Genomic DNA, 24,354 nt, shown 5'->3' with positions numbered 1-24,354 from the left:
CGAATCATCTTCTTGGCGCAAATAACTTCGGCGCGATTATGCGTAAGCCAGTCCATACCAATGATAACATCAAAGCTTCCAAGAGGCATAGGGATGAGGTCAATCAGAAAATCGTTTTCGTTAAGGTTAAGCGTACAATCTTTAATCACCGAGTTAATTAAAACAGTTTCACCGTTAGCCAATTCAACTGAAAAATTTTCTTTTAAATCGCTGCGCGGTCGCGCAAGCTTCTGCTCGAAGGCGCGAGAGATAAAACTTCGATCGGCGCCAGTATCAAAAAGTACAGAAGCATGAAATCCGTTAAGCAAAAATGTACCATTAACTACGTCATTATTCGCTTGCGCTTGGTGCGCGGTTATGTTAAAAGCTCGTCCACGCGTCACTTGGTTCGAAATCTGGTTCACCGGATTCGCCTGTGTGATTTGCACTTGTAGTCTCGGGCACGCGTTCCGGAAATGACTGGGATCACCGCAGTTAAAGCACGATCTGGGTCGTGGGTTTTGGTAGGTTGGTTGTGGGTTCTGCGGGTAGACTGGTGGTGTTGGCGCAATTGGGTTGGCGAGAAGGACTCTACAGTTTTCTGCAAGGTGACCAGTACGGCCACATCGGGTACAAAGTCGACACGGGGTTTGGGTTGGGTGGTGAAATCTACAGGTTGGGCAAAAGGGATGGTTTCCTGTGTAAGGTTTCTTAGTTGGCGGGGCAGGGAGTGCTGGATTGGTTAAGGCATAGTTGTGGACTACAGGAGGTGTTGGGTAGGTTGACAGAGGGTTAGGCGCATAAACTGGAGGTTGGTAAATGGGTTGCTGGACAATGGGCGGGTTGGTAAGCGCATAGGCCTTGCGCCTGCGCTTGAGGTTGTTACGGTTTGAGGGTTCGGGTTTGGTTTCTGTTGGTTCAGGGGCAGTCTTGGTGGGTTTGGTCTTTTCTGTTCCCCGCAGGAACAGGGTTCCTGCTCTGACATGGTTGTCGCTGAGCACAGCGGCCAACTCGATGGCGTCAGAGAGGGTTACTGGGTTTCTGGCCCATACAGAATCTTGAATTTCCATGGGGAGACCCCCAAGGAATTTCTCTATGGCTCGGCGGGAAGGGGTAACAAGGTGAGGGACAAGCAGGCTTAGTTCATGGAAGCGCGTCGCGTACTCGCGCGCTTCACCGCTGTATTGCTTAAGATTCCAAAATTCCTCCTCTAGGCGCTTAATTTCGTTGGGAGGGCAGAATTCTCGCGTCAGAATTTCCTTGAATTCCTCCCATGTCATGCTAGAAGCAGCCTCTGCGCCACGCGCATGAGCTACTCCATTCCACCATGTAAGCGCTCTAGATTCCAGGACACTGGAAGCATACAGGGTTCGTCTGTCTGAGGGGCATTGGGTATGGAGGAAAGTGTTTTCAATCTTTTCGAGCCATTGGAGCATCACGGTGGCTCCTTCAAGACCTGTGAACTTTGGAGGGTTACCCGCGTTAAAGGACTTAATGTTATAACTGGAGGTATTGTTTTGGCTCAAGGCTTGGGCTATCGCGGCGCCCATTTCCTGGGAACGTTGCTGTCTACGCATGCGCGAGGCTTCTCTTCTCTGAAATCGGCGAGATAGCGGAGGCATTCTATAAAAGTTTTAATTTTAGTTAATATCTTGGTTTTAGCGCAAAGTTTTAATCTTATAAAGCTTGGTTTCACGGAGTCAGTTACTGTCAAAAGTTAAAGTAAAATAAATGACTTTAATGCAGACTTAATAAAGGTAACAAATTCGAATCAAGAATCGACAATTCATGTATCACCATGACTTTCCGAATTCCCAATTTAAAATATACGAGCAAACGAGTATTGGAGATTGACGATTCATGTATCACCATGACTTTTCAATCTTCAATATAAAATACACAAGAAAATGAGTATTGGAGGTTGACAATTCATGTATCACCATGACTTTTCAAGTCTCCAACCTCAGAACATAATCGTAAATGGAAATTGAAAATCAACTATTCATGTATCACCATGACTTTTCGGATTTTCAAATCCAACAAACGAATATGTAAGTAAAATCAATAAAAATCGAAATTCAACAAAAATCGAAATATCGCGAAATAAAACATAAAATCATATACTGCGCAAGCGCGAGCATATTCATAAATAACGAGTAATTAACAATAAGCGCGCAAACATGAGATTTCTCTCATGCGCGAGAGGGGACTCTTAGGTATTCTAGGCCGTTACGTCTAACCACCTATCCTAAAGTCAACGAGCTCTGATACCAATCTGTAACACCCCGACCAAAGGCGGATTATACATCGGGGCGCCACATATTGTTTCATTACTCGTGACACTATTGGGTGTCAATATTTAATAAATACATTCATTCGCGCACGCGCAAAGTAAACATAAGATAACATAAATCATCATAAATCAATATATTATAAATCATAATATTCGAACAGCAATAACTTGTCTTGATACATTTTAATCTAGGTCCAAAATAAAGAAAACTTCCTATGTGTCCACAAGCTCCAAAACAGCTACTGCAAACCTGAACATGTGTTAAAATAAACGTCAAACACTTGCGTGTTGGTGAGAAATCAAGTTTAATAGATAATAATAGATAACAATAAATCTGCGCGCAACATGTGTATGTCTGGTTTTCAACAAGGGTGTAATCTGATCGGGACCAACTCTAAGATTCATAAGACTGCCAGTGCTCACAATTGAGCTCACAAACAAGACAAACTGTGTATGTGCAAACAAAAGAGAAAATCATAAACGATAGTTCTCCCGTGTTCATCTAATGGTACCATGAGAACTGCGGAATAGACCGACAAGACGGTTAATGATCCACACATACAAATAAACAGCCAAGTCTACGTCCTCAACACATGGGATACTGCGCGACTAAAGTTCATAAACAAGTTTAAGACTCTAAGTTTGTATGAACACATGAACATCCCAAAACATTAAAAATAAAAAGGGATTAGGTACGAGATTACTCACTTGATAATCGGTGCGGTGTAAGATAAAGCAAGAACCAACTTTAAATAAGCACAAGTTAACCTATAAATAAGATTGTTGTTTTTAATGATTTGTTTTAAGTCTTGATTATAAGTTAGCATAATTAATAAGTAAATTATTATATATAATATATATTACCGGAAAAGCAGGGTAGAACAGGGAGGAAGACGGAGGCAGAGAGGGAGGCGGCAGAGAGAGCAAGGGGCAAGAGAACAGGAGAGATTAAGTGTTTGTGTGTGATGTGTTATGAAAATATTATTATTATTTATAGGAAAACCCTAGGAGACATAAATCCAGAAAAAAGGGGAAAAGATCTCAAAAAGTAAAAGATTCCAAAAGCAAAAGATATGGAAAGATATGGCAGCTGCAGGGGCAAGATAAAGCTGTCAGGGAACAGTAAAAAGGCATGGGCGGTTCAGAAAAAGGTACTGGTCAAGCATGGCAAAAGCAGATTCTCAAAAGATTATGTCAGTCACTTTATCTGTCAACCAATGGGGTTGGTGCGCATGCTGCGCCGAAAGTAACTTTTCAGACATAAAGCAGATTAGGTCAACAGCTCAAAAGACAAGACAACTCAAAAGCAACGGCTAGATTAAACAGAAGAAAACTCAAAGGGGTCAGCGCGAGAAGGCTAAGGCGCGAAGGCAGACACAGAAGGTCAAGAGAGCGCGAGCGCGAAGGCAGACAGAACTAACCTTAACGCGTCGCGGAAAGAACTACCTTCCTTAGCGCGCCGCGGGAGGAACTAAAATTCCTAGCGCGCCGCGGGAAGAACTATAATTCTTCGCGCGTCGAGGGATGAACTACGATTCTTAGCGCGCTGCGAGAAGAACTACAAACCCTTAGCGCGTCGCGGGAAGAACTACCGTTCTTAGCGCGCTGCGAGAAGAATTACAATTCTTAGCGCGCTGCGAGAAGAGTTCGTCTCGCGTATCGCTGAAACAGGTGGTCTTCACGCAGGATTCCTTGTAAGGGGTCTAGCGCGTGGAGCTGCGCAGACAACCTTAGGCGGAAAGGAACAAAGGACAAGCAACGAGTTAGAAGAAAAAGAGGGAAACAAGGCGTAAGGGCGGGACGGCGACAAGAGGGAAAAGAAGGCGGAAAGAGAGAAGGAGAGGGACGGGACGGCGGAAAGAAAGAGAGAGAAAGAGGCGGGAAGGAAAAGTATATATTATTATTAAAAGTAAAATATAAGTATAAATGAATATTAAATCATAAAAGAAAGAGATCGGATCAGAGAAACGGGTACCTGGGTCGGGTCGGATCGGGTCAGATGTCACAGTTACCATATTAAAATTTTGTCAACTTAATTGTTTAACTACTAGAGGTGGCTAATTAAACCAGTTAACCGAACCGACCCGAAAACTGAACCAAAACCGAACCGGTTTGAAACCGATTATGTAGAAACCAGTTTGGAACCAATTGAAACCGTCGATTTGGAACCGGTTTGCAATTTTCTCCCTTAAAACCGGTTAACCGAATCGAAACTGGCCAAAACCGGGTAAAAGCCGGTCAAAACCCGAACCGAAACCGATTATAACCTGGTCAATAAACCGGTTTCAACCCGAACCGAAACCGATCATAAACCGGTTTGACTTTTGTTGACCAAACCGAACCGGTTTCAACCTAAACCGGTTTTGAGTCTTAAACTGGTTTTTACACCTCTGATAACTACTAAATGAAAGTGGTGGGATTAATTATGTAATTAATGGAACTTGAGGATTTGACATGTTAAAAAAACTTTATAGATAAGAGTTAATTGTGTAACTAAAATCCATCTATCCTTTTAACACATACATACATCAAAATATCTAGAAATAATGGAAAATATATAAGTTTGATTTATAATAATATTGGGTTAGTCCAAATTCGAACTAATGAACAACGTTGGAATACATCTAATTTTAGGTAAACAACATTGATTGCTTGGTAGTTATGAATATGGTGTGTTCATTAATCATCTTATTTTTTTCAACTTCAAGTCCTTGAAGAAATGAGATTTGCAAATCCAAACCCTCGCATAAATGGAAATCATGGCTCCCATGTTTGTAGTCATGGCTCATGTGGTCTTTGAAATTAAAAAATAAACGGAACGTGTGTGGGCAAGTGGGGATTTAGATCACCAAACTTTATGGCAGAACGTGTGGTGGTTTGGACCATGACTCCACGCAAAGGTGCATCATGGCACTCATTTCCTGGTAGTTTTTATTGGTAATTATATACCATCGATACATTAATACATGTTTTTTAACATAGCATACAATTAAATAATCATCTTGATACTAAACAGTGTTAAGTGAAAGAAATAATCATAATGTTTGCTATCTAATATGTTTAAGCTAATATTCCTTGTAATCATCCGGAGTGAAGGAAATCAATCACCCGGACTAGAGTGAAATTAAGAATATATAATCTTGTGTAAAAAACAAGGAGAAAAACCCATAAAAACTTTTACACTATGTGACGGTAAACAACGAATCAATCCATAATTTATTTCTTGAATTTAACATGTAACTATTTGTTTAATTTATATAACACCCTAGGTCAATCTCACATCAGCCCTCGACTAGTAGAGATTTTGGTTCATAAGAAATGTTCCGCCTCTAAAATCACTCATCTGTTTTGGGTTTAATTCTAATGCATAAGAGAAAAACTATACAGTTAAACGTGCTCAGATAGAATAGTATCAGGAAGAGTAACCTTCTATAAAGTATTCGTCTAGGAAACCAGAAAACAAATATGTGAGCTTTTCGAGGGCAAAGTGAACAATATTGATGGCGTGAGAGGCCGGATGTTATCAGTTATACAAGTAACGCATTCCAAAATGTAACAAACTAGTATTAACACTCCAGTGTTGTGGAACGCGTGTAAAAATGTGCTTTATTTGATTCAAGTATTAACACCCACGCAATTAACTTTCGTAAACAATTAAAAAATCCGAACAAAAAATAGATGGAAAAGCGTTTGACTGCGCATGCTCGTTGGCACGTGACATGCAAAGAATTAGACCGAAATGTAAAACATAGAAAGAATAACTAAGTTGATCGACTTAGGATCCACACGTGACAGGGCTATTAATCGGAGGCTAGTACGAAGATACAGAGGCTAGGACAAAGAAATGGAGAACAGAACGAAGAACTAGGAGCCAAACTGAAGAAATCTAACCCAGAATGAAGAAATGAAGGCCATAACGAATAATTGGAGGCCAACACAATAAATGAAGGCCATAACGAAGAAACAGAGGCCAAAACGAAGTAACGAGTGCCTGATAGAAGAAATGGATGCCAGAACAAAGAAATGGAGGCCCGAACGAAGAACTAGAGGCCAGGACAAAGAAATGGGAGCCAATAGGCCAGAACGAAGAAACATATGTATGAACCAATAAATGGAGGCCAGGTCGAAGTAATGGATGCCAAAACGAAGAAACAGAGGCTAGAACGAAAAAATTGTGGCTAGAATACCATAACGAAGAAATGATGGCTAGAATACCATAACGAAGAAATGGAGGTCATAATGAACAAATAAAAGAGGTGGAGGCGAGAACGAAGAAATGTAACAAATGGAAGATATCTTTCTAGCTTGTGGAAATCGGTTGCAAAATTTTTGAATGATGTTCGTTTGGGAGGTGCTAAGCTCATTTACTTAACTAAAAGAGAGGTGAAAAATGGGAAGAGTATTTGTTTTTGGATAGACATTTGGTTTGGTAACTCCACTTTTCAAGAAGTCTTTCCTAATATTTTTAAATTGGAAAATAACAAGAACTATAAAATTAACGATTTGGTGGCAAAATGATTTGGTTGCAAGATAGTTTTATTTGTTAGGCTTGGAAGTGGTCAAGAACAGGTGGAGAGGGAGGAATGGGAAGCCCATTTTAACTCAATAACTTCGGTTTGTTGGAGCAATAAAAGCGACTCGTGGAGGTGGCTTGGAGACCCATCAGGTAAATTTTCAGATAGTCGGGTTAGGAAAATGTTAATTTCGGACAGGGTGGGAGATGGCCAATATGTGCTGAAATGGAGTAGATGGGTCCAGCTAAAATGCAATATTTTTGCGTGAAGAGCGGCCTTGAATAGACTTCCCACATCCGATTTGTTAATCAAAAGGAACATAAGGGTGGCGTCTATTAATTGTGTTTTATTCAACTTGGGAGAAGACTCCACTGACCACATCTTCTCGGGTTTCATGGTGGCAACTTTGGTGTGGCAACAAGTTTGTGGTGTAGGATTCTCTAGTCTTTGCCTTCTCGACTAAAGATCTTCTGGAGTTGCATACCCATGTGGCGTTGGGTGAGAGAGAAAGGGTACAATTATTATCGGATGTTGGAGGTTGTGGAAGGTTATGAATGAAAAATTGCATAATGAAAAAGAGATCAAGATTGTATGCTTAATGGGCGAAATAAAAGCTTCCGTTTTTTATAGTTAAAAAATATGTCAAAACAAGGGGAGGTGGTTTGGGATAGATGGTGTAAGAATGCTTTAATGTAATCGTTCCTCTTTTTTGGTTTTGCGCGGTTGCTCCTCCGAGCTTGATAAAGGGGCCCACATTTGGTTTGTTTGTAGCTGTTGTTTGGTTTTAATAAAATTCTAAGTTTCAAAAAATATATATATATAAATTGAGTACGCTTTTCTCTAACATTTTAAGTCAAGTCAAATATAAAATATGGATATATTCATGGCATATATTAATTGAAAACTTGTTCACAAAATTTGTACATAAAAATCAATCGTATAGACCAAGTTTACATAAAATTATAAGGTAAAACATTGTCCAAGTCAAATTAAGGCAGGTTAAGAAATAGTCCATCCTGATGTCAACACACCATTCATTCAAACTTTGACCAACTTAATTCCTTGATCTAGCTCTCTATATATAAATGCATAAATCTAACTAACCGTTTCATATCTTAAAGTCTTAAACCCCAGCTTCAACTACCAATAAAACACATTCATAGATCACAACATATACACACACACTTCTTGTTTTGTTTAAACCAAAGAACATATAATTAGCATACACTTATGGCACCCTTAATTAGTCAAGCTTCAAGCTTTATGCATTCAAATATATCATCTACTTCATTCCCTAGTTCATCTTCTGGCAGACATATCACAAGATCTTCTATCCATTTTCTCAATACTAGCACAAATAATATTAATGTCTTCCCTCCAAAGATTGCATCAAACATAAGTTTGGTGGAAGAAATGGATCATAAATCTTCAAGAGTCACACCCAAAAACCCTACATCAAACACTAACATGCATCAAGAACATGAAGTGATCATGGAGAAGCTTTACGCGGTTTTGGAGGCCGTTACCGATCGGGTGGAGATGCACAAGAACGTAGGAGAGCAAAGGAATAACTGGAACAGCCTACTATTAACATCAATCAACACGATTACTCTTTCGGCTGCGACCATGGCTGGCATTGCTAGTGCTATAACTAGTGTCCAAGGTGCACCTTTGGAAGTACTTAAGCTTGCATCTAGCTTCATGTATTTGGCTGCGACCGGTATGTTGGTTATCATGAACAAGATCCAACCATCTCAACTGGCTGAAGAGCAAAGAAATGCTGCGAGGCTGCTCAAGCAACTCGAAAGCGAAATCAAGACAAAAATCACGTTATCTAACCCTATGATGAATGATGTAAATGAAGCCATGAAGAAAGTTTTGGCTATAGATAGAGCCTACCCTCTTCCTTTACTCGGTGTCATGCTCGAAAAGTATCCGGCTAAGATTGAGCCAACGGTTTGGTGGCCCGAGAGACAAAAGACATCGACGAAAAGCGGTTGGAGTGTGGAACTTGAAGAGGAGATGAGAAACATAGTTAGAGTTTTGGATGTAAAAGATAAAGATGATTACTTAAGGTTAGGAGAAAAGGCCTTAAAACTCAACAAAGGTTTAGCTATAGCCGGTCCACTACTAACCGGCTTAGGAGCCATTGGTTCGGTTTTTCTTACTTTTTCTCCTAATAACTCTTGGGCCGCGTTGGTTGGTGTCATGGGAGGTGCGATGGCGAGTGTGGTAAACAGCGTACAACACGGTGGACAAGTAGGGATGGTGTTTGAGATGTATCGGAACAATGCGGGTTTCTTTAAGATGATGGAGGAGTCCATAGAATGGAACTTGAAGGAAAGAGAGGAGAATGGTCAAGTGTTTGAGATGAAGGTTGCATTGCAGCTTGGAAGAAGCTTGTGTGAGCTTAGAGATATTGCAAGGAAAGGAAACATTGTTGATGAATTTGGTAGCAAGCTTTTCTAAACTTTTGATGTTATAGTTTAGAACAAGATATTAGTTTATTTATTTTGTATATGAGTGTAACACTTAATAGCATCAAGATTTATTATTTTCTGCCTCTCATTGCTAATAAATATACTTATATTTTTCATATAAATGCTAGAAGATATATTAACCACAAAGTGAATTAACTTCACTGTTCAATTAAATTTAGTATGACTTAAACATTTACTGGTCAAATTTAAATTGTATCTATATACTTGAAACGATGGGATATTTGAAAAATAATAGAAGACTTTCATGTGTAGCCAATATACATAACGTAAAGTTACCTTTTCAGTTTAATTTGTAACTACTAATTAAGTATACAGTCAATCATGCATTAAAAGCTAACTCAACACACTTTCACATTTCACGCTACCACATGACCATAACACATAAAAGTGGGTGTGAAATGTGAAAGGTCCAAATGCTTATTTGACGTTTATGTGATGTCTTTTAGACTACTTGCTATGGGGCTCCAAAGGGTGAGGTGGCGGGCGTCAATGGGCGCGGAACACCGTAGTGGGGCGCCGAGGGAAAGGTGGTTGTGATGCCGGGCGCGGATGAGATTGGATGGTGGGGCCCTCTCTCTCTCTATCTCTCAAACACACATACATACATATGTATATATGTATTAAAGGGGCTTCGAAGCCCCCAACACCATAGAGGGGCATCTTTCGGGTGGGGCTTCGAAGCCCCCAGTGCCCACGTGGTGCTGACATGGCACTGGGGAGAGGGCTTCGAAGCCCCTCACCATAGCGAGTAGTCTTAGGGGTGTTCAAGAAATTCGAAATCCAAAAAAATCGAAATCAGAACCGAAATCGAAACTCAAATAAACCGATCTGAATTCTTGTTCGGATATTCGGATCGGATCAATCCGAATAACTAATTCGGATTCGAATATGGAGTTTTTAAAAATTTGGATTGTTCGGGTAATTCGGATATCCGTTTAATTCGAAAAAAAACATGTTTTTAGTGGTATTTTCTGGTTTGGTATATTTTTTAGACTATTATTTGAAGTTTAAAATTTAAATTCGTGTTAAGAGTAATTTGTATTTACTGGTTTATATGTTTATTGTGATTCTATACTATTAAATGTTATGAACAAAAAAATAGGAAAAAATTTTAGGTTTATTTCGGATAACTTCGGATTATTCGGATATTCGATCCAAACTGAATTCGGATATATTCGGATCGGATAGGGATATTCCTAATTCAGATCATATCGGATTTCGGATAGGGTCCAAAAATTTTCAAATCCGAATAATCCGTTATCCGATCCGATGAACACCCTTAATGTCTATGACACATTTCACATATAACTTTAGTGAATATGTCCAGAATATTCATAAATCATCACCTAGTGAATAAAACGTTTTTTTTTTTCTCTTAAATGCGAGTCAAATTAATCAAAATTTGTGTGTTGTCTAAACAATGTAATAGGAAGTATTAGTTTGAATAAATAAATTTATTAAAAATAGGACTCATGAGCAGTACTAAAGTAACATTAAATGATATTAGTTAGCTTTGGTCTATGTTCATGTAAATATTCAGTCGAACCTGCTAGACACGAGTTTCTTGCAAATGCAACATCCTGAACCAAATAGTCTACAAAATTAATTCTTAGATGAATGTGAACAGCACTAAAGAAATCAAAACGTGTTACGTGTATATGAAAATCAAACTTAGTTAAACATGTGCCAACATATAGTACGTATAGACTTAATTAGTTGGGGATGTATTTGTTTGTGTCTATGGCAAGTATTTTATTACTTAATTCAATATTGAAGGTGTAAACCTACACCTACTGCTAAATTTTGAGTGCAACTTATTTTATAGAGAAAATGCATATTATTTAAGATTTTTAACTTACAATTTAATAAATATTATTGTGTTTCAATCCTTGTAACGAGAAGGATTGATATAGTGGTATATGGAAAATACTAATACCGAAATTGTCAAAAAAATGGGTACAAATATCAGTACTGGTACTGAAAATGCTTGATTCGGTACCGTATAGTACCACTACGTTATTTCTATATGTGATGTAGTACACACCAATATCTATTATGTATATAGTATAGAACACAAACTGTATAAACGTTTTTTCAGAAGAAAATACATATTATTTAAGATTTTCAATTCATTATTAAATAAATAATTATATAGCCAAAGTCTCAAAAATAGAATTAGCATAATAAAATAAGAATTAAATTGTAGATAAAAGGCCATTCATATGACAATATCTATGAGGTTGACTTTTATTGTCAAAATAGTCTTCAGTGCTCTTTTAACTTTGACTCTTAAGTCTTAATCTTAACTTTCACCAAAGTCTAAATTCAGATTTAACCATCTACACACTAATACCGTTCCTTAATTTTATATACAATTATATCTTATACATATAATAAGTTATTAGAGCGCATCAAGTGAAAGATAAAATTGATTTGTGAGTTGAACCATGAGCGTTCAAGTTCCGTAATAGACAAAAGATAGAAATAGAAAGTGTGTGAGTTGATCGTTTAGAAAAAGAAAAATAGAATGGGATCTATTTTGCATTCAAATTGTAATTGTTGACTTTTTATTAATGTCAAACATTGACTTCCTCTGTGATTAAATTAATTATTAAGTGTTTGGTTTGCTACTAAATGCAACCATTAAAAACACACACTCTTCCATTCAAAGATTGCAGAATTCAAGTTCAACAAAAACAAGTTAAAATGTAAAGAAAGAAAGTAGCCATTAGAACAGTGAAACAATTTTTCAAGTACAAAAGAAAGTTTATGTTGGCTTGTAATATTTTGCAGGTACAAAGGGCATTTTGGTAACCGACCCTTCATACGTTTTCCCTCGGACCACAATCTTGACTTTGGTACCTGGCTTGTGCAGCCCGGACTTAACATACCCCATGGCTATGTTCTTCTTCAAGCACGGACTAAACCCTCCGCTAGTCACCTCCCCAATGTTCTCCCCATTCTCATTCTGAATCTCACTGTGACTCCGGGCCGGTGGGCCAGCAGAGAAAAGCCCGACCCTCCTGATTGGTGGTCCCTCTGCAACTTGCTTGAGGATCACATCAGCTCCAAGAAAACCACCTTCGGCACGTCTTCTCTTCCCAATGGCCCAAGTGAGCCCAGCCTCCACAGGGGTTGTGTGCTGCTCCATGTCATTGCCATAAAGACATAGTCCCGCTTCAAGACGAAGACTGTCACGCGCCCCTAGACCGGTCAACCGTATTTTCCCTTCCAACTTTTCAAGAATCGCTTTCGCAAGATCGAGTGCGTTTTCTGAGGGAACCGAGATCTCAAATCCATCTTCACCGGTATACCTATTGAAAGAAAATTAGATTACTTACTTATTTGACTTTTAACTCTTTTAAAAGTCACATTGGGCATACCCAGTTCTAGTTAGGAAACATTTGGCACCATTGATATCAATTATACGGAACTCGCCAAAATACAATTTACTCAAATCCTCTTTAGTCAAGTGCTGAAGCGTTGGCGCTGCAAGAGGACCCTACGCCACAAAAATGGAATACAAAATATAGACCGCAACGGGTTCATTAGCAAGCTAATCAACTTGCAAACGAAAAAGATTTAATTTTTCTTTAAACGTGTATATATATTTTTTTCTGTTATGATTTTAAATACTAACCTGGAGGGCCAGAAGGGATCTTTCATCATAAATGTGCCAACTAACATCCCCACCTTTGGCTTTAAAAGCCTTCATATGTTCTTCAATATGAGCCAAATCTTTATCTCTACATCCCGCGTTAACAACCAGATAAATGTGATCATCGGTCACTTTCGTGATCACAGAATCGTCGATAGCTCCACCCTTCTCGTTTGTGAAAACAGTCAGTGAACCGGTACCAGGAGCAAGTCCCGCGACATCAGCAATCACGAGTTTTTCAAGAAACGGAATGCAGTCTTTTCCTTTAAGACTGAGCCCGCACATATGGGAAACATCAAAAAGACTACCGTTTTCCCTGCAGTTCAACATGGACTCCATGATTGAATCTTTGTACTGGATTGGCATGCTCCAACCAGCAAAAGGAACCATCTTTCCACCATGAGCAACGTGGAAATCATACAGGACGGTTTTCTTGAGGTCGGCCTCTGAGGCGTAGCATCTACGGGCTATGGTTTTCTTATCGGATTGACCGAGGCGACGGGTGATTGATTGACCTAGTTGCCACAGTCCTCCCCTCATTGTTTTTTGTGCTTCAACAACAAATAAATAAATAGATTTTAATAACCTTAAACTAATTGCAAACAAGAATTTATGTGATCTTATAGTAAGTATCACATAAAGATGCAAACTTTATAAAATGAATCTTGAAGTATACAGATTCCAAATCATCAAGAATTTCACCTAATGAATCAATTAGTAAACTTTTTTACACCAATTCATTGTCCATCAATATCACATTTTGATCTAATACAATTGCAGCTCAAGTGTTCGACAAAATGCCTCAATGAAATGTGAAAACAAAAAAGATCCAATCTTTTCAACAAATATGTAAAGGGTTTATCCCCAAATGGACAAACACTCAATCTTTTCAGGGAATTGAAGATCTTTAACACAACAAATAAGCAAGCAATTTACACCAAACACATATTGATTAATAAGCATAAACTGATAAAAGAATGGAAATGGACTTACTAGTGAGCTCTGGTTTTGTTTGTGAAGAGGAGGAACTAATCTGGATGAGATTGATTCTTGTATGTAAATTAAAAAAGGTTTTAAAAATAAAATAATAAAAAAAGAAATGGTTGGTGGGTAAAAAGGAGTGGGTGGAGGAGGGCTTCTGGCGGCCCATCGAACCCCATCGTTGGTGAGTGGTGTTGAGAAATGGTGAGCCCGATAAGGCTTACTTGAGTGGGATCAATGTCATACACTTTTTATTTATTTGCATAACTTAATAATTTATAAACTTATTTAAATTCTTTTTTAAAGTCTTCGGTTAAGTCTCATTTTAGACTGAAAATATGGAGAGTTTTTTCACAATAGATGAGTTATCTCCTAATAGTGAAATTCAGATTGGTCATTCAAAAAAAGGAAGATTTTTTTTTCTTTTTTGATGATATTAATAAGATAGTGTTTGTTTTTTAGTTAATTAAAAATAAGCATATCCTCATATCAATCATAGTTTTATATGTTCTACTAGGCTATATACCCGTGTAATACACGGGTTAAAAAAATATATTTAAAACAATATAAATATAATATATGAAAATTAAAAATAAAATAAATATGTAACCCAAACATTTACGCAGGTATTAAACAAAGCATCTTTGTAGGCGTTAGCGTGCCCGACTTAATCATCTAATTTTTGTTTTCCATCAAAAGATTGATACACTTGATTGGGGCGTGCCTGGCGACGAACAACATATTTATGTATTTACAGGTAGCCGATATAAAAGAAGACAAATGACAAGATATATACTCTATAACTAATATTGAATTGAAATGATACGCGTTAGACATCGAACAATAAATGATATTTGGTACTTTTTTTATTCATCTTTTTGGAAAGAACATTGTCTCGTCATTCCCACAACTTTCTTCGATGGGTCCGATTTGTAGCAACGTTCTCCTCCACACCAAAACTATGTTGTTGCTTCTTTTAAACATATCAAACACTATTAAAATAAAAAATAATAACTCTTCTTATATTGACCCGGGATTTCATAGTCGCTAGGGCTAGAGTTTTCGACACCAAAATTGACCCCATATCTCAAATTACTTATAACTCAAATAATCAAACCAAAAGAGTTAAAACTCTCAATTCCCATCAATTTAACCCAAATTAGGTTTCAAAAACTTCACAATCAGGCATGCCCTAATACAATGTTACAACAATTTTAAAATGTGTACTTAGTTGGTTAAAACTACTGGGTTTTAGTAAAAACATAACTACAATCAACTGAAATTTACAACGCAAAGTAATAGAATAGCTTGAGATCCGTGTACTATATATGCTTTTTTTTTTAAAAAAACTTACAATAATTAAGCAACTATTATATAGAAAGAATCATAAACATAATACACAATATGATTTTATTTACCTACATTAAAACTCCATTTCAAAACGGATGTTTTCTTCGAATGTATAGATGTTTAAACTTTACTTCATCCCGAGGTTTCCATCCTTGGCTTCAATGCAGTTGTAACCAAGTTTCCCTACATTAAGGAAACATTCAAGTAAGTAGAATAAACATTAAAAAATCACAACGGTTCTTTTAGTCTTCACAAACCAAACCATATTCATGAATGTTTGACCTCTAAAAGTCAAACTAATGCATTCCTTGCGTTCGAATGGACCAAATTGGGCTAGCCTTTAAAAACAAAAATGACCAGACTGAGTCAATCTTTTTAATTTATTTGCATATTCAAATTAATCATAGACACAAAAGACCTAAATGCCCTTGCGTACGAACACCAAAAGACCTAGGTTCCATTGCCAAATGGCTGCATAAAAGTGCAGTTACTGACTGCATTTATGTTTCAATTTTCAATTGCAAAAATGCATATGGGTCAAAAAGCATATTAGTGCTCTATCCATATCCATATCCATATAAGTCATAACTCTTTAAAACATCAATTCTTAACGGGTCGAATCAAATAGAACGGCAAATCATCTACCTCTGAAATACATAAATGTATTAAGATAAAAAAATATGAAGTAATAAAAAATCAACGTGATGCACCTTTCCGGTGGCCTTCTTTTGTCTAGGCATATAGAACTCATAATCCAATGACTTCTGATTGTTTGTCCCCGCATCAATGGTTTTACATAATCACCCATTCTCTTGTTCTGAAAAGCAAACCAAATGGGAATTTGTAAACATATAGTGGCATACTGCTACATCAAAAAGAACTAATTACTCTCATAAAACTAAAAAATTATTACCAATTTGTAAAGATACTGCTACACCTAAAAGAATAATATCATACAAAATTTTCCTTAAAAATGTTGGTCGTTAAGTAGCCAAACGGAAGAGAAGCAAAACGTTGAAGTTAAAACATAGATTAGTATGTTTTCATTTTATTTAAGACATAAAGCCGTGACTCAATGCTTTTCAAGATATTAGCATATTTAAACTATACCAAATATAGATATCCTAACCAATTTAATCCCAACAAAACTCAAAGCGAACAACTAATAATCTTTGATAACTTCCATCAAAGCAATGGCATTATTGAATTGTTTGTTTGTCCCACATAACTGGTAGTGAAAAATAGTTCAGAGCACCCTTATAAGAGGAGAGGCAATAAAAAAGAATATTAGTTTGTAGTCAAATCATATTAGTTAAAATTTTTCTAATATAAAAACAACTACATAATATAAAACCAACCTACATGTTGTTAACCAAAAACCGATAACCGAATTATCGAAAACTGGCCAATTAATACAAACCCATGTGTGCAAAGATGTTTTATCCACTAAAAACCGAATGATGGAAAACTTTTTTGTATTTTGGTTTCTGGTTACTCTAAGTAATAATTTCCCTTTGTTACAACCAAAATGAAATCTATTTCAAGGATATTCATAACCCAATTCAGTAAATTGGGGAAAACGTGACCTAAAGTAATATGTTCTTTCAATATAACAATCAAAATTTGTGTCAATTAAGAACATAAACCCAAAATTTGAACCAAAATGAAACAAAACGACTGAATTAGGGTTTGTTGAGATTGGGTGTATTGTTAGTGGACTGAAAAACAGGAGTGTTGGATACTTTTCAAGAGAGTGGTAGAAGCATATATTTGTGTTTTGAATTTTGAAATTGAAATGAGGAGGGGAAACAGGCTTTCAAATTCAATTTAAGATTTTATGGAAGAAAGTGAGTGTTTGTAACATATAAAGGAAGCTATGTAAAGGGTTTTAAAAGGTTCTTCTTTTCTTTTCTTTTCTTTTATTATATAATATAGGAAGGAAGATAGCCCAAATAATACACAACTACATGAGAACTATTGATAAGTAATTTCAATTGTATATCAAGAGTAAACTAATTACAATTCGATATTGTGTGTGAATGAATAAAAATAATACTTAACATTTATACCAAATTAAGTCTAGTTTAAAATAATGGAAATGATTTTGGTTAATTAATTAAGAATATGTCAATCAAAAGGATTTCATATGTATTTTTTTAAATTAAGAAAAACAATGTATTTAACATGTTCATTTTATCACTACCTTGCATCAACACGTATAACGATTTGAACTGATATTTTATAAATAGTTTATGAGATGGATAGACATCCATAGTTTTCAAAGAATAATACCTGTAAAAGATGGGTATGTATTCTCATTATTCCTTTAATAATCAATATCGTGCGTTTTCCTTAACACTTAAGACTTACGTTCTTTGACCTAATATCATTGTTTCAATATTCATATTATTTCTCTCATAAAATATTACTTGATAGACTATGATATCATATAGACTCAGCCATTTGACTAGTCATATTCTTAATTTAAAAAGAGCCGTTGAAATAAATTTGTGAAAACTATAGTTGAAAATTTAAAAGGTTTGACTTTAGATAGAAATTTACTAATAGCCGTTAACCGTTGATCCATCAGCTAGCTAGGTGCTTTAGATCAGTGACAAGTTAGTTGTACCTTTTTGCCATCATAATCTTGCTATAATTTAGGAACTATTAATATGATTATGTGCAAGTTTTGTACATCATTGATCTTAATCAATTAGGAGATAGACTATTAAGGCTTCTTTAGCCAATATACTTTTTTTATAAAAGTAAATCTATTGGTTTTAGCGAGATTAACAGAATTTGGCCTTATCCCTAGAAACCTCATTGAAGATGCTGTGAAAACCTTGTGTCCTTGTTTAAGTTGCATTTGTAAGATGTTTTTAATATAGGCCAGTCTGCTTACTAATTACTTTCAAAAAGTTAGTTATTGAGGCAACTGTCGTAAATTCAAACCTTGATAAAAACAGTCAATATTTAGTATCCATGATCTTTGGCTGACTTCACAAGAATTCGTCTTTATTTAGTATCCATGATCTTATAGTGTGATAAGAAGTAATCTAAGCCTTCAACATGAATTGACATTTTCTCATATATAGATGCTTGATGCCGACTTTAGTTAAATATTAATTAAGTAAATAATGTTTTTTCTGTATTATCAATTTCATGGTATCCCGCCCCTGGATGTTAGAATAAAGTGGCCAAATGATCTTGGCCTTAAAGTGGGAGAAATTAATTTTGTGTACATCAACATATAGATCTAACAAGTTTGATGTTAATGTTGGTAAACTTCTCACTCCTAACTGCTATTGTGCACTTTAACTTTACAGTTAAATTATTGTATGTAATCACATTTAACACGTTAATTATTATTCATTACTTTTCCAATTGCAGGAGTATGCTTTGACAATAAAAATAAGCCCATGACATCCTTGAATGCAGAAGTTAACTTCTTCTTATCAACCACGGGAGAAAACATTACTTCAGCATATTTGTAAATCTTCGATATTTTAATTAACCAAGGTGAGTAGCAAATTTGTAACTCTTTAAGCATATTTAGAAGTATTAACTTTGTACATCCCTCTTTTCTATAAGTAGCATAAAGATCAAGTTATTCTGTTCTCTTTGTTTATTATAGCGGTGAACGATATTTTCTGTTTGTTTACAACTTTTTAATGATTGACTTAAATGGTCACCAGTTCCTTTAAGGGCTAAACACACAATGTAGTAAATAAAAAGGGTTTAGTGGTCACTATGTGCTCTTCATTCCATTACTAACATGTTATGCATTATGTAACAAGAGAGTGCTTTTCAAATGTTGGGTTAATTATAATATATTAATTAAACCCAACAAATTATCATTTATATATTTATTAGTACAACTGGTACATAGTAAATGAACCTTTTGTTGAATAACAATCTAAGCAAAACAACCAAAGAGAAAATAAATTCAACAATTACACAATCCATGTGGAACCATCAGCTACAATGAATAATGCTGCAATGAACAAAATTAATCAGCCGTAAAAAACCGGAACAAGTAGTTGCCAACTTGCCACCCTCTCGTGACAAACCGAACCAATCGATATTTAGTCTCATAGTGGTCTCGTGTGACGCCCTTTAGCACGCCCACATAGTAGCGCGTTCTTTGGTATCGGCAACTCATCCCTCCACGAATGCGCAGGCGAGTACACCCGTAGATAGAACTGTTGTCCCAAATACTGCCTCACCCAATTCTCCGACCGTATGTTCCACATCCCCACGTTGTCCAGCGCGATATAGATTGCAGTCCATGCCTTCGGGTACACCTATAAAACACATCATCTCGGTTTTAGTGTCGTGTGACTAAATACATTGCTATAACCTAAACAGAATATACTTTTACCTGAACAGTACTGCGGGCAACCGTATCTCTCAAATTGTAGCGTTTTCTGCTAGCCGATGTCCACTGTCCGCCATCCATCCCGACCACAAAGAACGAGTACCCGTCTATATGCCATGACTGAACGGTATCCTCCCAGTTTTGGAACACGATCTCAACAAAAGACCGGAAATCAGCATGCATTACAGAGGTTGCAAGATACGCGTTGTTTCCATTGTATGATTTGTCGGGGATGCTTCCGACACTAAACACTCCACCGATATTGAAATAATCAGCCAGTTTCAAAGGAGTGTCTCCAGGAATAAACGACACACCGTTGACCGCATATCTCTGCTTTCCATTAATCCAAGGAGCGGAATTCGATAGAATGATGGTCCGGCTAGGCTTGATCAGACCGTAATGGTACGAGCCTTGTGGGTTCGGTCTAGGCCCGCTTGCAGTAAGGTTCCATCTCAATGTTCGAGCCTGCATCAGTGACCAGGCGATCTGTGTGGTGGGGCCGCCAGGGGGTGGGCCCGAGACGCCGGTTCTGGAGTTTTTGTAGTGGAGAACAGCGGTGGTGGTGAGCACATGACGGGTGAAGCGTGAAGACACGACAACATAGTAATCTTTGACTGGCTGGTTGGCAGTGACCAAGACGGAAGTTGACTGTCCAACATGGAGATCTAACGAATCGTAGGTGTTCTGGACCGTGTGTGATCCTTCCACTTCCACTAGTTTCATTTTATGTCCTTGAATCCTGAAGTTGAGAGATGTCTGCAAGCCGACGTTTGATATTCTGAAGCGGTATGTTTTCCCTTGTTCGACATCAAAGGTGTAACCGTTCCAGCCACGCCCGTTGATGATAAGTCCATCGGGATTAGAAATGCTCTTACCCATGTCCAATATGTGTCTTAATCTCTACAAACACCAAACACATTAATCAGTCAAAACTAATGACATTTTCAAATATTATTCAAAGCTTATTAAACTAGGCAACTAGCTAACAAACCTGGTGGCCTTTTTTGTACCAATCACCGGCGAGAACCGTGTGATCTCCAGAAGGGAAAGGAAACGGGACTGGAATGCGTGGGCGGCTGTAGATTTTAATGCCACCGTAGCCTCCAGCCGCCTTCTGCATGCCAAGTGATGGGAAGTAGAAGAAGCTACCAATCTGATCTTTGGCTTGAAGCATGTATGTGAAATTCTTGCCAGGTGGGATTGGACAAGTTGTACCATAAGTACCATCTTGCCATGAGTTTCTTCTATGTTGCAGTCCATTCCTGAAAAAATTAAGTCACCTGTACATTATTATTATTATAGCATTATATCTAACTAAACAATGTCACATGAGCATTCACATATATTGTCCCTACAATATAAGATTTTAAACTATTACTATTTAATACTCCTCTATTAAAACAAAAAACAAAAAATAATTCTCAAGATCTAAGATGCAAGATAAGGCATGGGGCCAATCATGTAACAACTGCCAGCTTTTTATTTGTAAATATCATTAAATGGTTGCAATTAGCATGTTCCATGTTCATAAAAATAATACTTCTAAAAAAATTATAAAATGTCAGAGATCTCTGGCAGATATATGCATGAGACCAAGAGCTTAAGCCCACTCCCTTTTGTACCTTAGTACACACAACACTATTTAATACTCCTAATAATTATTATTTTTAGAACAGATTTCAATGAGATCTCAGTCTAAAATTCCTAATTTTCTTGTGTTTGGATCTAGAAGTAATTTTAATTTGTATTCAACAAAATTTAGAGGGAAACAAAAGCTTTTTAAACTTTTCAGTATCAAAAGGTATCACTTTGATCTTGAATCAAGAAACTGGCTGTAACTACTCATGAAACTCAAAAGTATTAATCTTTTTTCTTATTTATTTATTTGGTAACCCTTTTAATCAATATTCAAGGTCATTCACCATGTTAATTTAGGGGCATCAAATATTCCAAAACCACAAGTGAAATCAAATGTCAATATGACACCAAATAACTTATTAGAGATGTCCTTTGTTACAAAAGTTAAAGTTATGAAGTCAAATCTTGATCACTTTAACAGCAAAACAGATTAGAATTGTTCATACAAATTATTCAACACATTACATTCCAAGTTTCTTTAAAAAGTAATTTAAAAAAAAAAAAACTTTTTTTGGTTGATTATTAATGTCAATAAATTTGTGGGTCATCTTATTTTCTACCCACATCATTCCACATTCAATAATCAAGATAATTTATAAAATTCAACTGTCTCATAAATCCTAAATTTAGCAAGTTCCAAAATCAAGATCTACATTAAGTAAGTATTACCCAAATGAAATGAAGAAGTTACCAAGAAAGTAAAAAAGGCTCATTCAAGTAATTGTAGACACTAATAATCAAGTTATCATTAGTCACACAGTTGATTTGAGGTCCTGGAAACTGCCCATTTATCAATATTCCCTGCAAAACAATAATAAAATTCAAGAAACCCTCAAACTAACTAACATAATAAAAAATCTTGATACTAGAGATAGAAGAAACTGCACCTGTTGCTTAACACCCATTGGAAAAATGTCACCATAAGTGACTTTCCAAGTGAAAAACCTATATGGGTCTTCACCATTGATGCCACTGATCAACAACAACAGAGCACAAGCAAGAACAAGATTGCTTTTTTCCACCATTGTTTGTTTGTTTCAAGATTTCTTGAAAAAGATAAAACCTATAGATACACTACACTATGTGTGTATGTATATGCGTGTGTGTGTGTGTATCTACATATAGTGGAGGGAACTGGGAAGAATGCAAGTAACAGAGACTCGTGAGTTGTCAGTAATGTGTAGGATATAGTGGAAAGGAAATATATAGAGAGAGAGAAATAATATGGCGAATCTGAGGTGGGTTTTGTTCCGGTGTGGGGTGGAGTATGGTAGAGATTAATGGATCTTAGTTTGTTATTTGCCTATTTGACTATAGGTGTGTTCGTCGGTTTTGTTTTTCAGGTTTAAAAGTTTTAAATCTTGACTTAAAATTCAACCCAAATCTCTCACGGGTTTTTCGGGTTTGGGTTGTTCGAGTTCAGGTTTTTTCAGATTTGGTTAATCAGGTTTCGAGTATTCTAAGAAACAAAGAAACAAAACAAAAAATTAGAAAACTAAATGCTAAAAGCATATTCTGCTTTGCTTGCAACGTAAATAACCAAATAATAAACCAATATATCCTGACAAAAAAATTCGAAATAAAAGTAAAACAAACTTCAATCATAATCGTCTTCAATAAGGCATGATTTGTTGGTTCGATTGCGGTACTCGTAACAGTAAACAATCAATCTATAATAGGTGGAATGACAACCTTATTTGCGGGTTGAGCAGAAAATCATAAATCAGACCCAAGAACCAACCGAATTACTTTGGTTTGGGTTAGTGTTTTATCAGGTTTCGGGTAAAATGATAGCCTTATTTGCTTGTTTATATACACAAAGTATTTTGTTTGTGTGTTGTGACGAATCGCGTTAAGTGCATTACATATTTGGAAGGTATCATGTTTTGCAATGGGTATGCGGTGGTAAAGGTTTCTTGGTGAAAATTGAAAATCTAAAAACTTTATGGCAAAACTTAAAATTCTAAAAGTTTTGATAACTTTTTGTAGTGAAAGTTGAAAGACCAGAGTGTTTATGTTAATAAGAGGCAAACAAATAAAATATATGTGAAACTTTGATGACAAATTTTAAAGAGTACCAAAGTTTGAGGGTAACATATAAAAGTTATGAAGCTTTGATGGCCAAAATTCAAAGAACACAACTTTACAAGTTGCTTATTAATATATATTTAATTTTAATTTGAATATAGCTTTGGATTTTTGTATTATTGTCTGTTTCTTATAAATCTTAACCATGTATTTGGATATGCTCATTTGAATGTAAATAAGTAGATTATACTAAATGGGAACAAGATTCCATCTTGTTTTATTTAAATTGTAAAAGTCTAAAAGTTTAGTAAATACGCAAAATACCGGTATTAAGTGAGACGTAAATCAAATTGGTATATGTCTTTATGATTCACATATCGTCAAAAAGTAGTTTTTCATCTTTCATACTAAATGGCACACGAAAGATAATCAGCTGTTAGTATTTTTATTCTTGTGTAACTCATTATCGAATGAAAATTTTCTTGCATAACAATAAACTTTAACAAATTGTTACTTTCTTGATTTTGTATGAAATGAATGGCCTCAGAAGTAGATTCTAATAAGTAATAACAAAAAATACATGTTATCTAGAATATTATCTTCACTGGATACGTACTTCAATATGTGCCAAGCTTCTTTGATGTAAGAGAATTATAATTTTTTTGTATATTATAATATCAATGTACTCTATTTCCTTGAAACTTGGGTTCTAATATTCTACACCATTCAAAAGTGGGGATGAGATACCATGACTACTATTCAGTAATTCAATTTCCTTATTATTCTTTTAAACACTTTAAATTACAAAAATGGTCCCTTAATTTTTCTACTTTTCTAAAGTCTTCAATTAAATACGACAACCCAACTACCATCCATACCATCCTAGTCGTGAAACACTTCTCTCGTCACCACCAACATAGGCCACCCTTCATCGTCATTCATCCCCACCCCACTGTCATCCGCTATATGGACATATGCCACCAAAGATTCCATCCATGACCATCCCTTTTTTAGTTTATTCCAATCTTGTACAA

At 36.2% G+C, this 24,354-nt stretch overlaps 2 protein-coding genes and 1 pseudogene across 2 annotated transcripts; 1 reads left to right on the top strand and 2 right to left on the bottom strand.

Annotated features, from left to right (window-relative positions):
* Window positions 1–7,746: 7,746 nt before the first annotated feature.
* On the top strand, window positions 7,747–9,255 carry LOC143635438 (putative F-box protein At4g22030 pseudogene; annotated as a pseudogene).
* Window positions 9,256–11,925: 2,670 nt separating this feature from the next.
* On the bottom strand, window positions 11,926–14,076 carry LOC143635504 (aminomethyltransferase, mitochondrial-like). The gene is made up of 4 exons (XM_077103324.1): window positions 13,939–14,076; window positions 12,928–13,496; window positions 12,671–12,789; window positions 11,926–12,601 (listed from the first exon to the last, which is right to left on the bottom strand). Exons 2-4 carry the CDS (start codon window positions 13,483–13,485, stop codon window positions 12,055–12,057), a joined length of 1,224 nt encoding a protein of 407 aa, XP_076959439.1. The 5' UTR covers window positions 13,486–13,496; window positions 13,939–14,076; the 3' UTR covers window positions 11,926–12,054.
* A 5,051-nt stretch (window positions 14,077–19,127) lies between these two features.
* Window positions 19,128–22,364, bottom strand: LOC143635502 (L-ascorbate oxidase homolog). The gene is made up of 5 exons (XM_077103323.1): window positions 22,180–22,364; window positions 21,984–22,093; window positions 20,646–20,916; window positions 19,658–20,554; window positions 19,128–19,580 (listed from the first exon to the last, which is right to left on the bottom strand). Exons 1-5 carry the CDS (start codon window positions 22,315–22,317, stop codon window positions 19,368–19,370), a joined length of 1,629 nt encoding a protein of 542 aa, XP_076959438.1. The 5' UTR covers window positions 22,318–22,364; the 3' UTR covers window positions 19,128–19,367.
* Window positions 22,365–24,354: the final 1,990 nt, after the last annotated feature.

Source organism: Bidens hawaiensis, unplaced genomic scaffold (genome assembly GCF_021521415.1).
Source record: "Bidens hawaiensis isolate Kalapana, Puna unplaced genomic scaffold, B.hawaiensis_p1.1 tig00007515_1, whole genome shotgun sequence".
In the NCBI taxonomy this organism is placed as follows: Eukaryota; Viridiplantae; Streptophyta; class Magnoliopsida; order Asterales; family Asteraceae; genus Bidens; species Bidens hawaiensis.
This window is presented reverse-complemented; position numbering and strand designations above follow the sequence as displayed.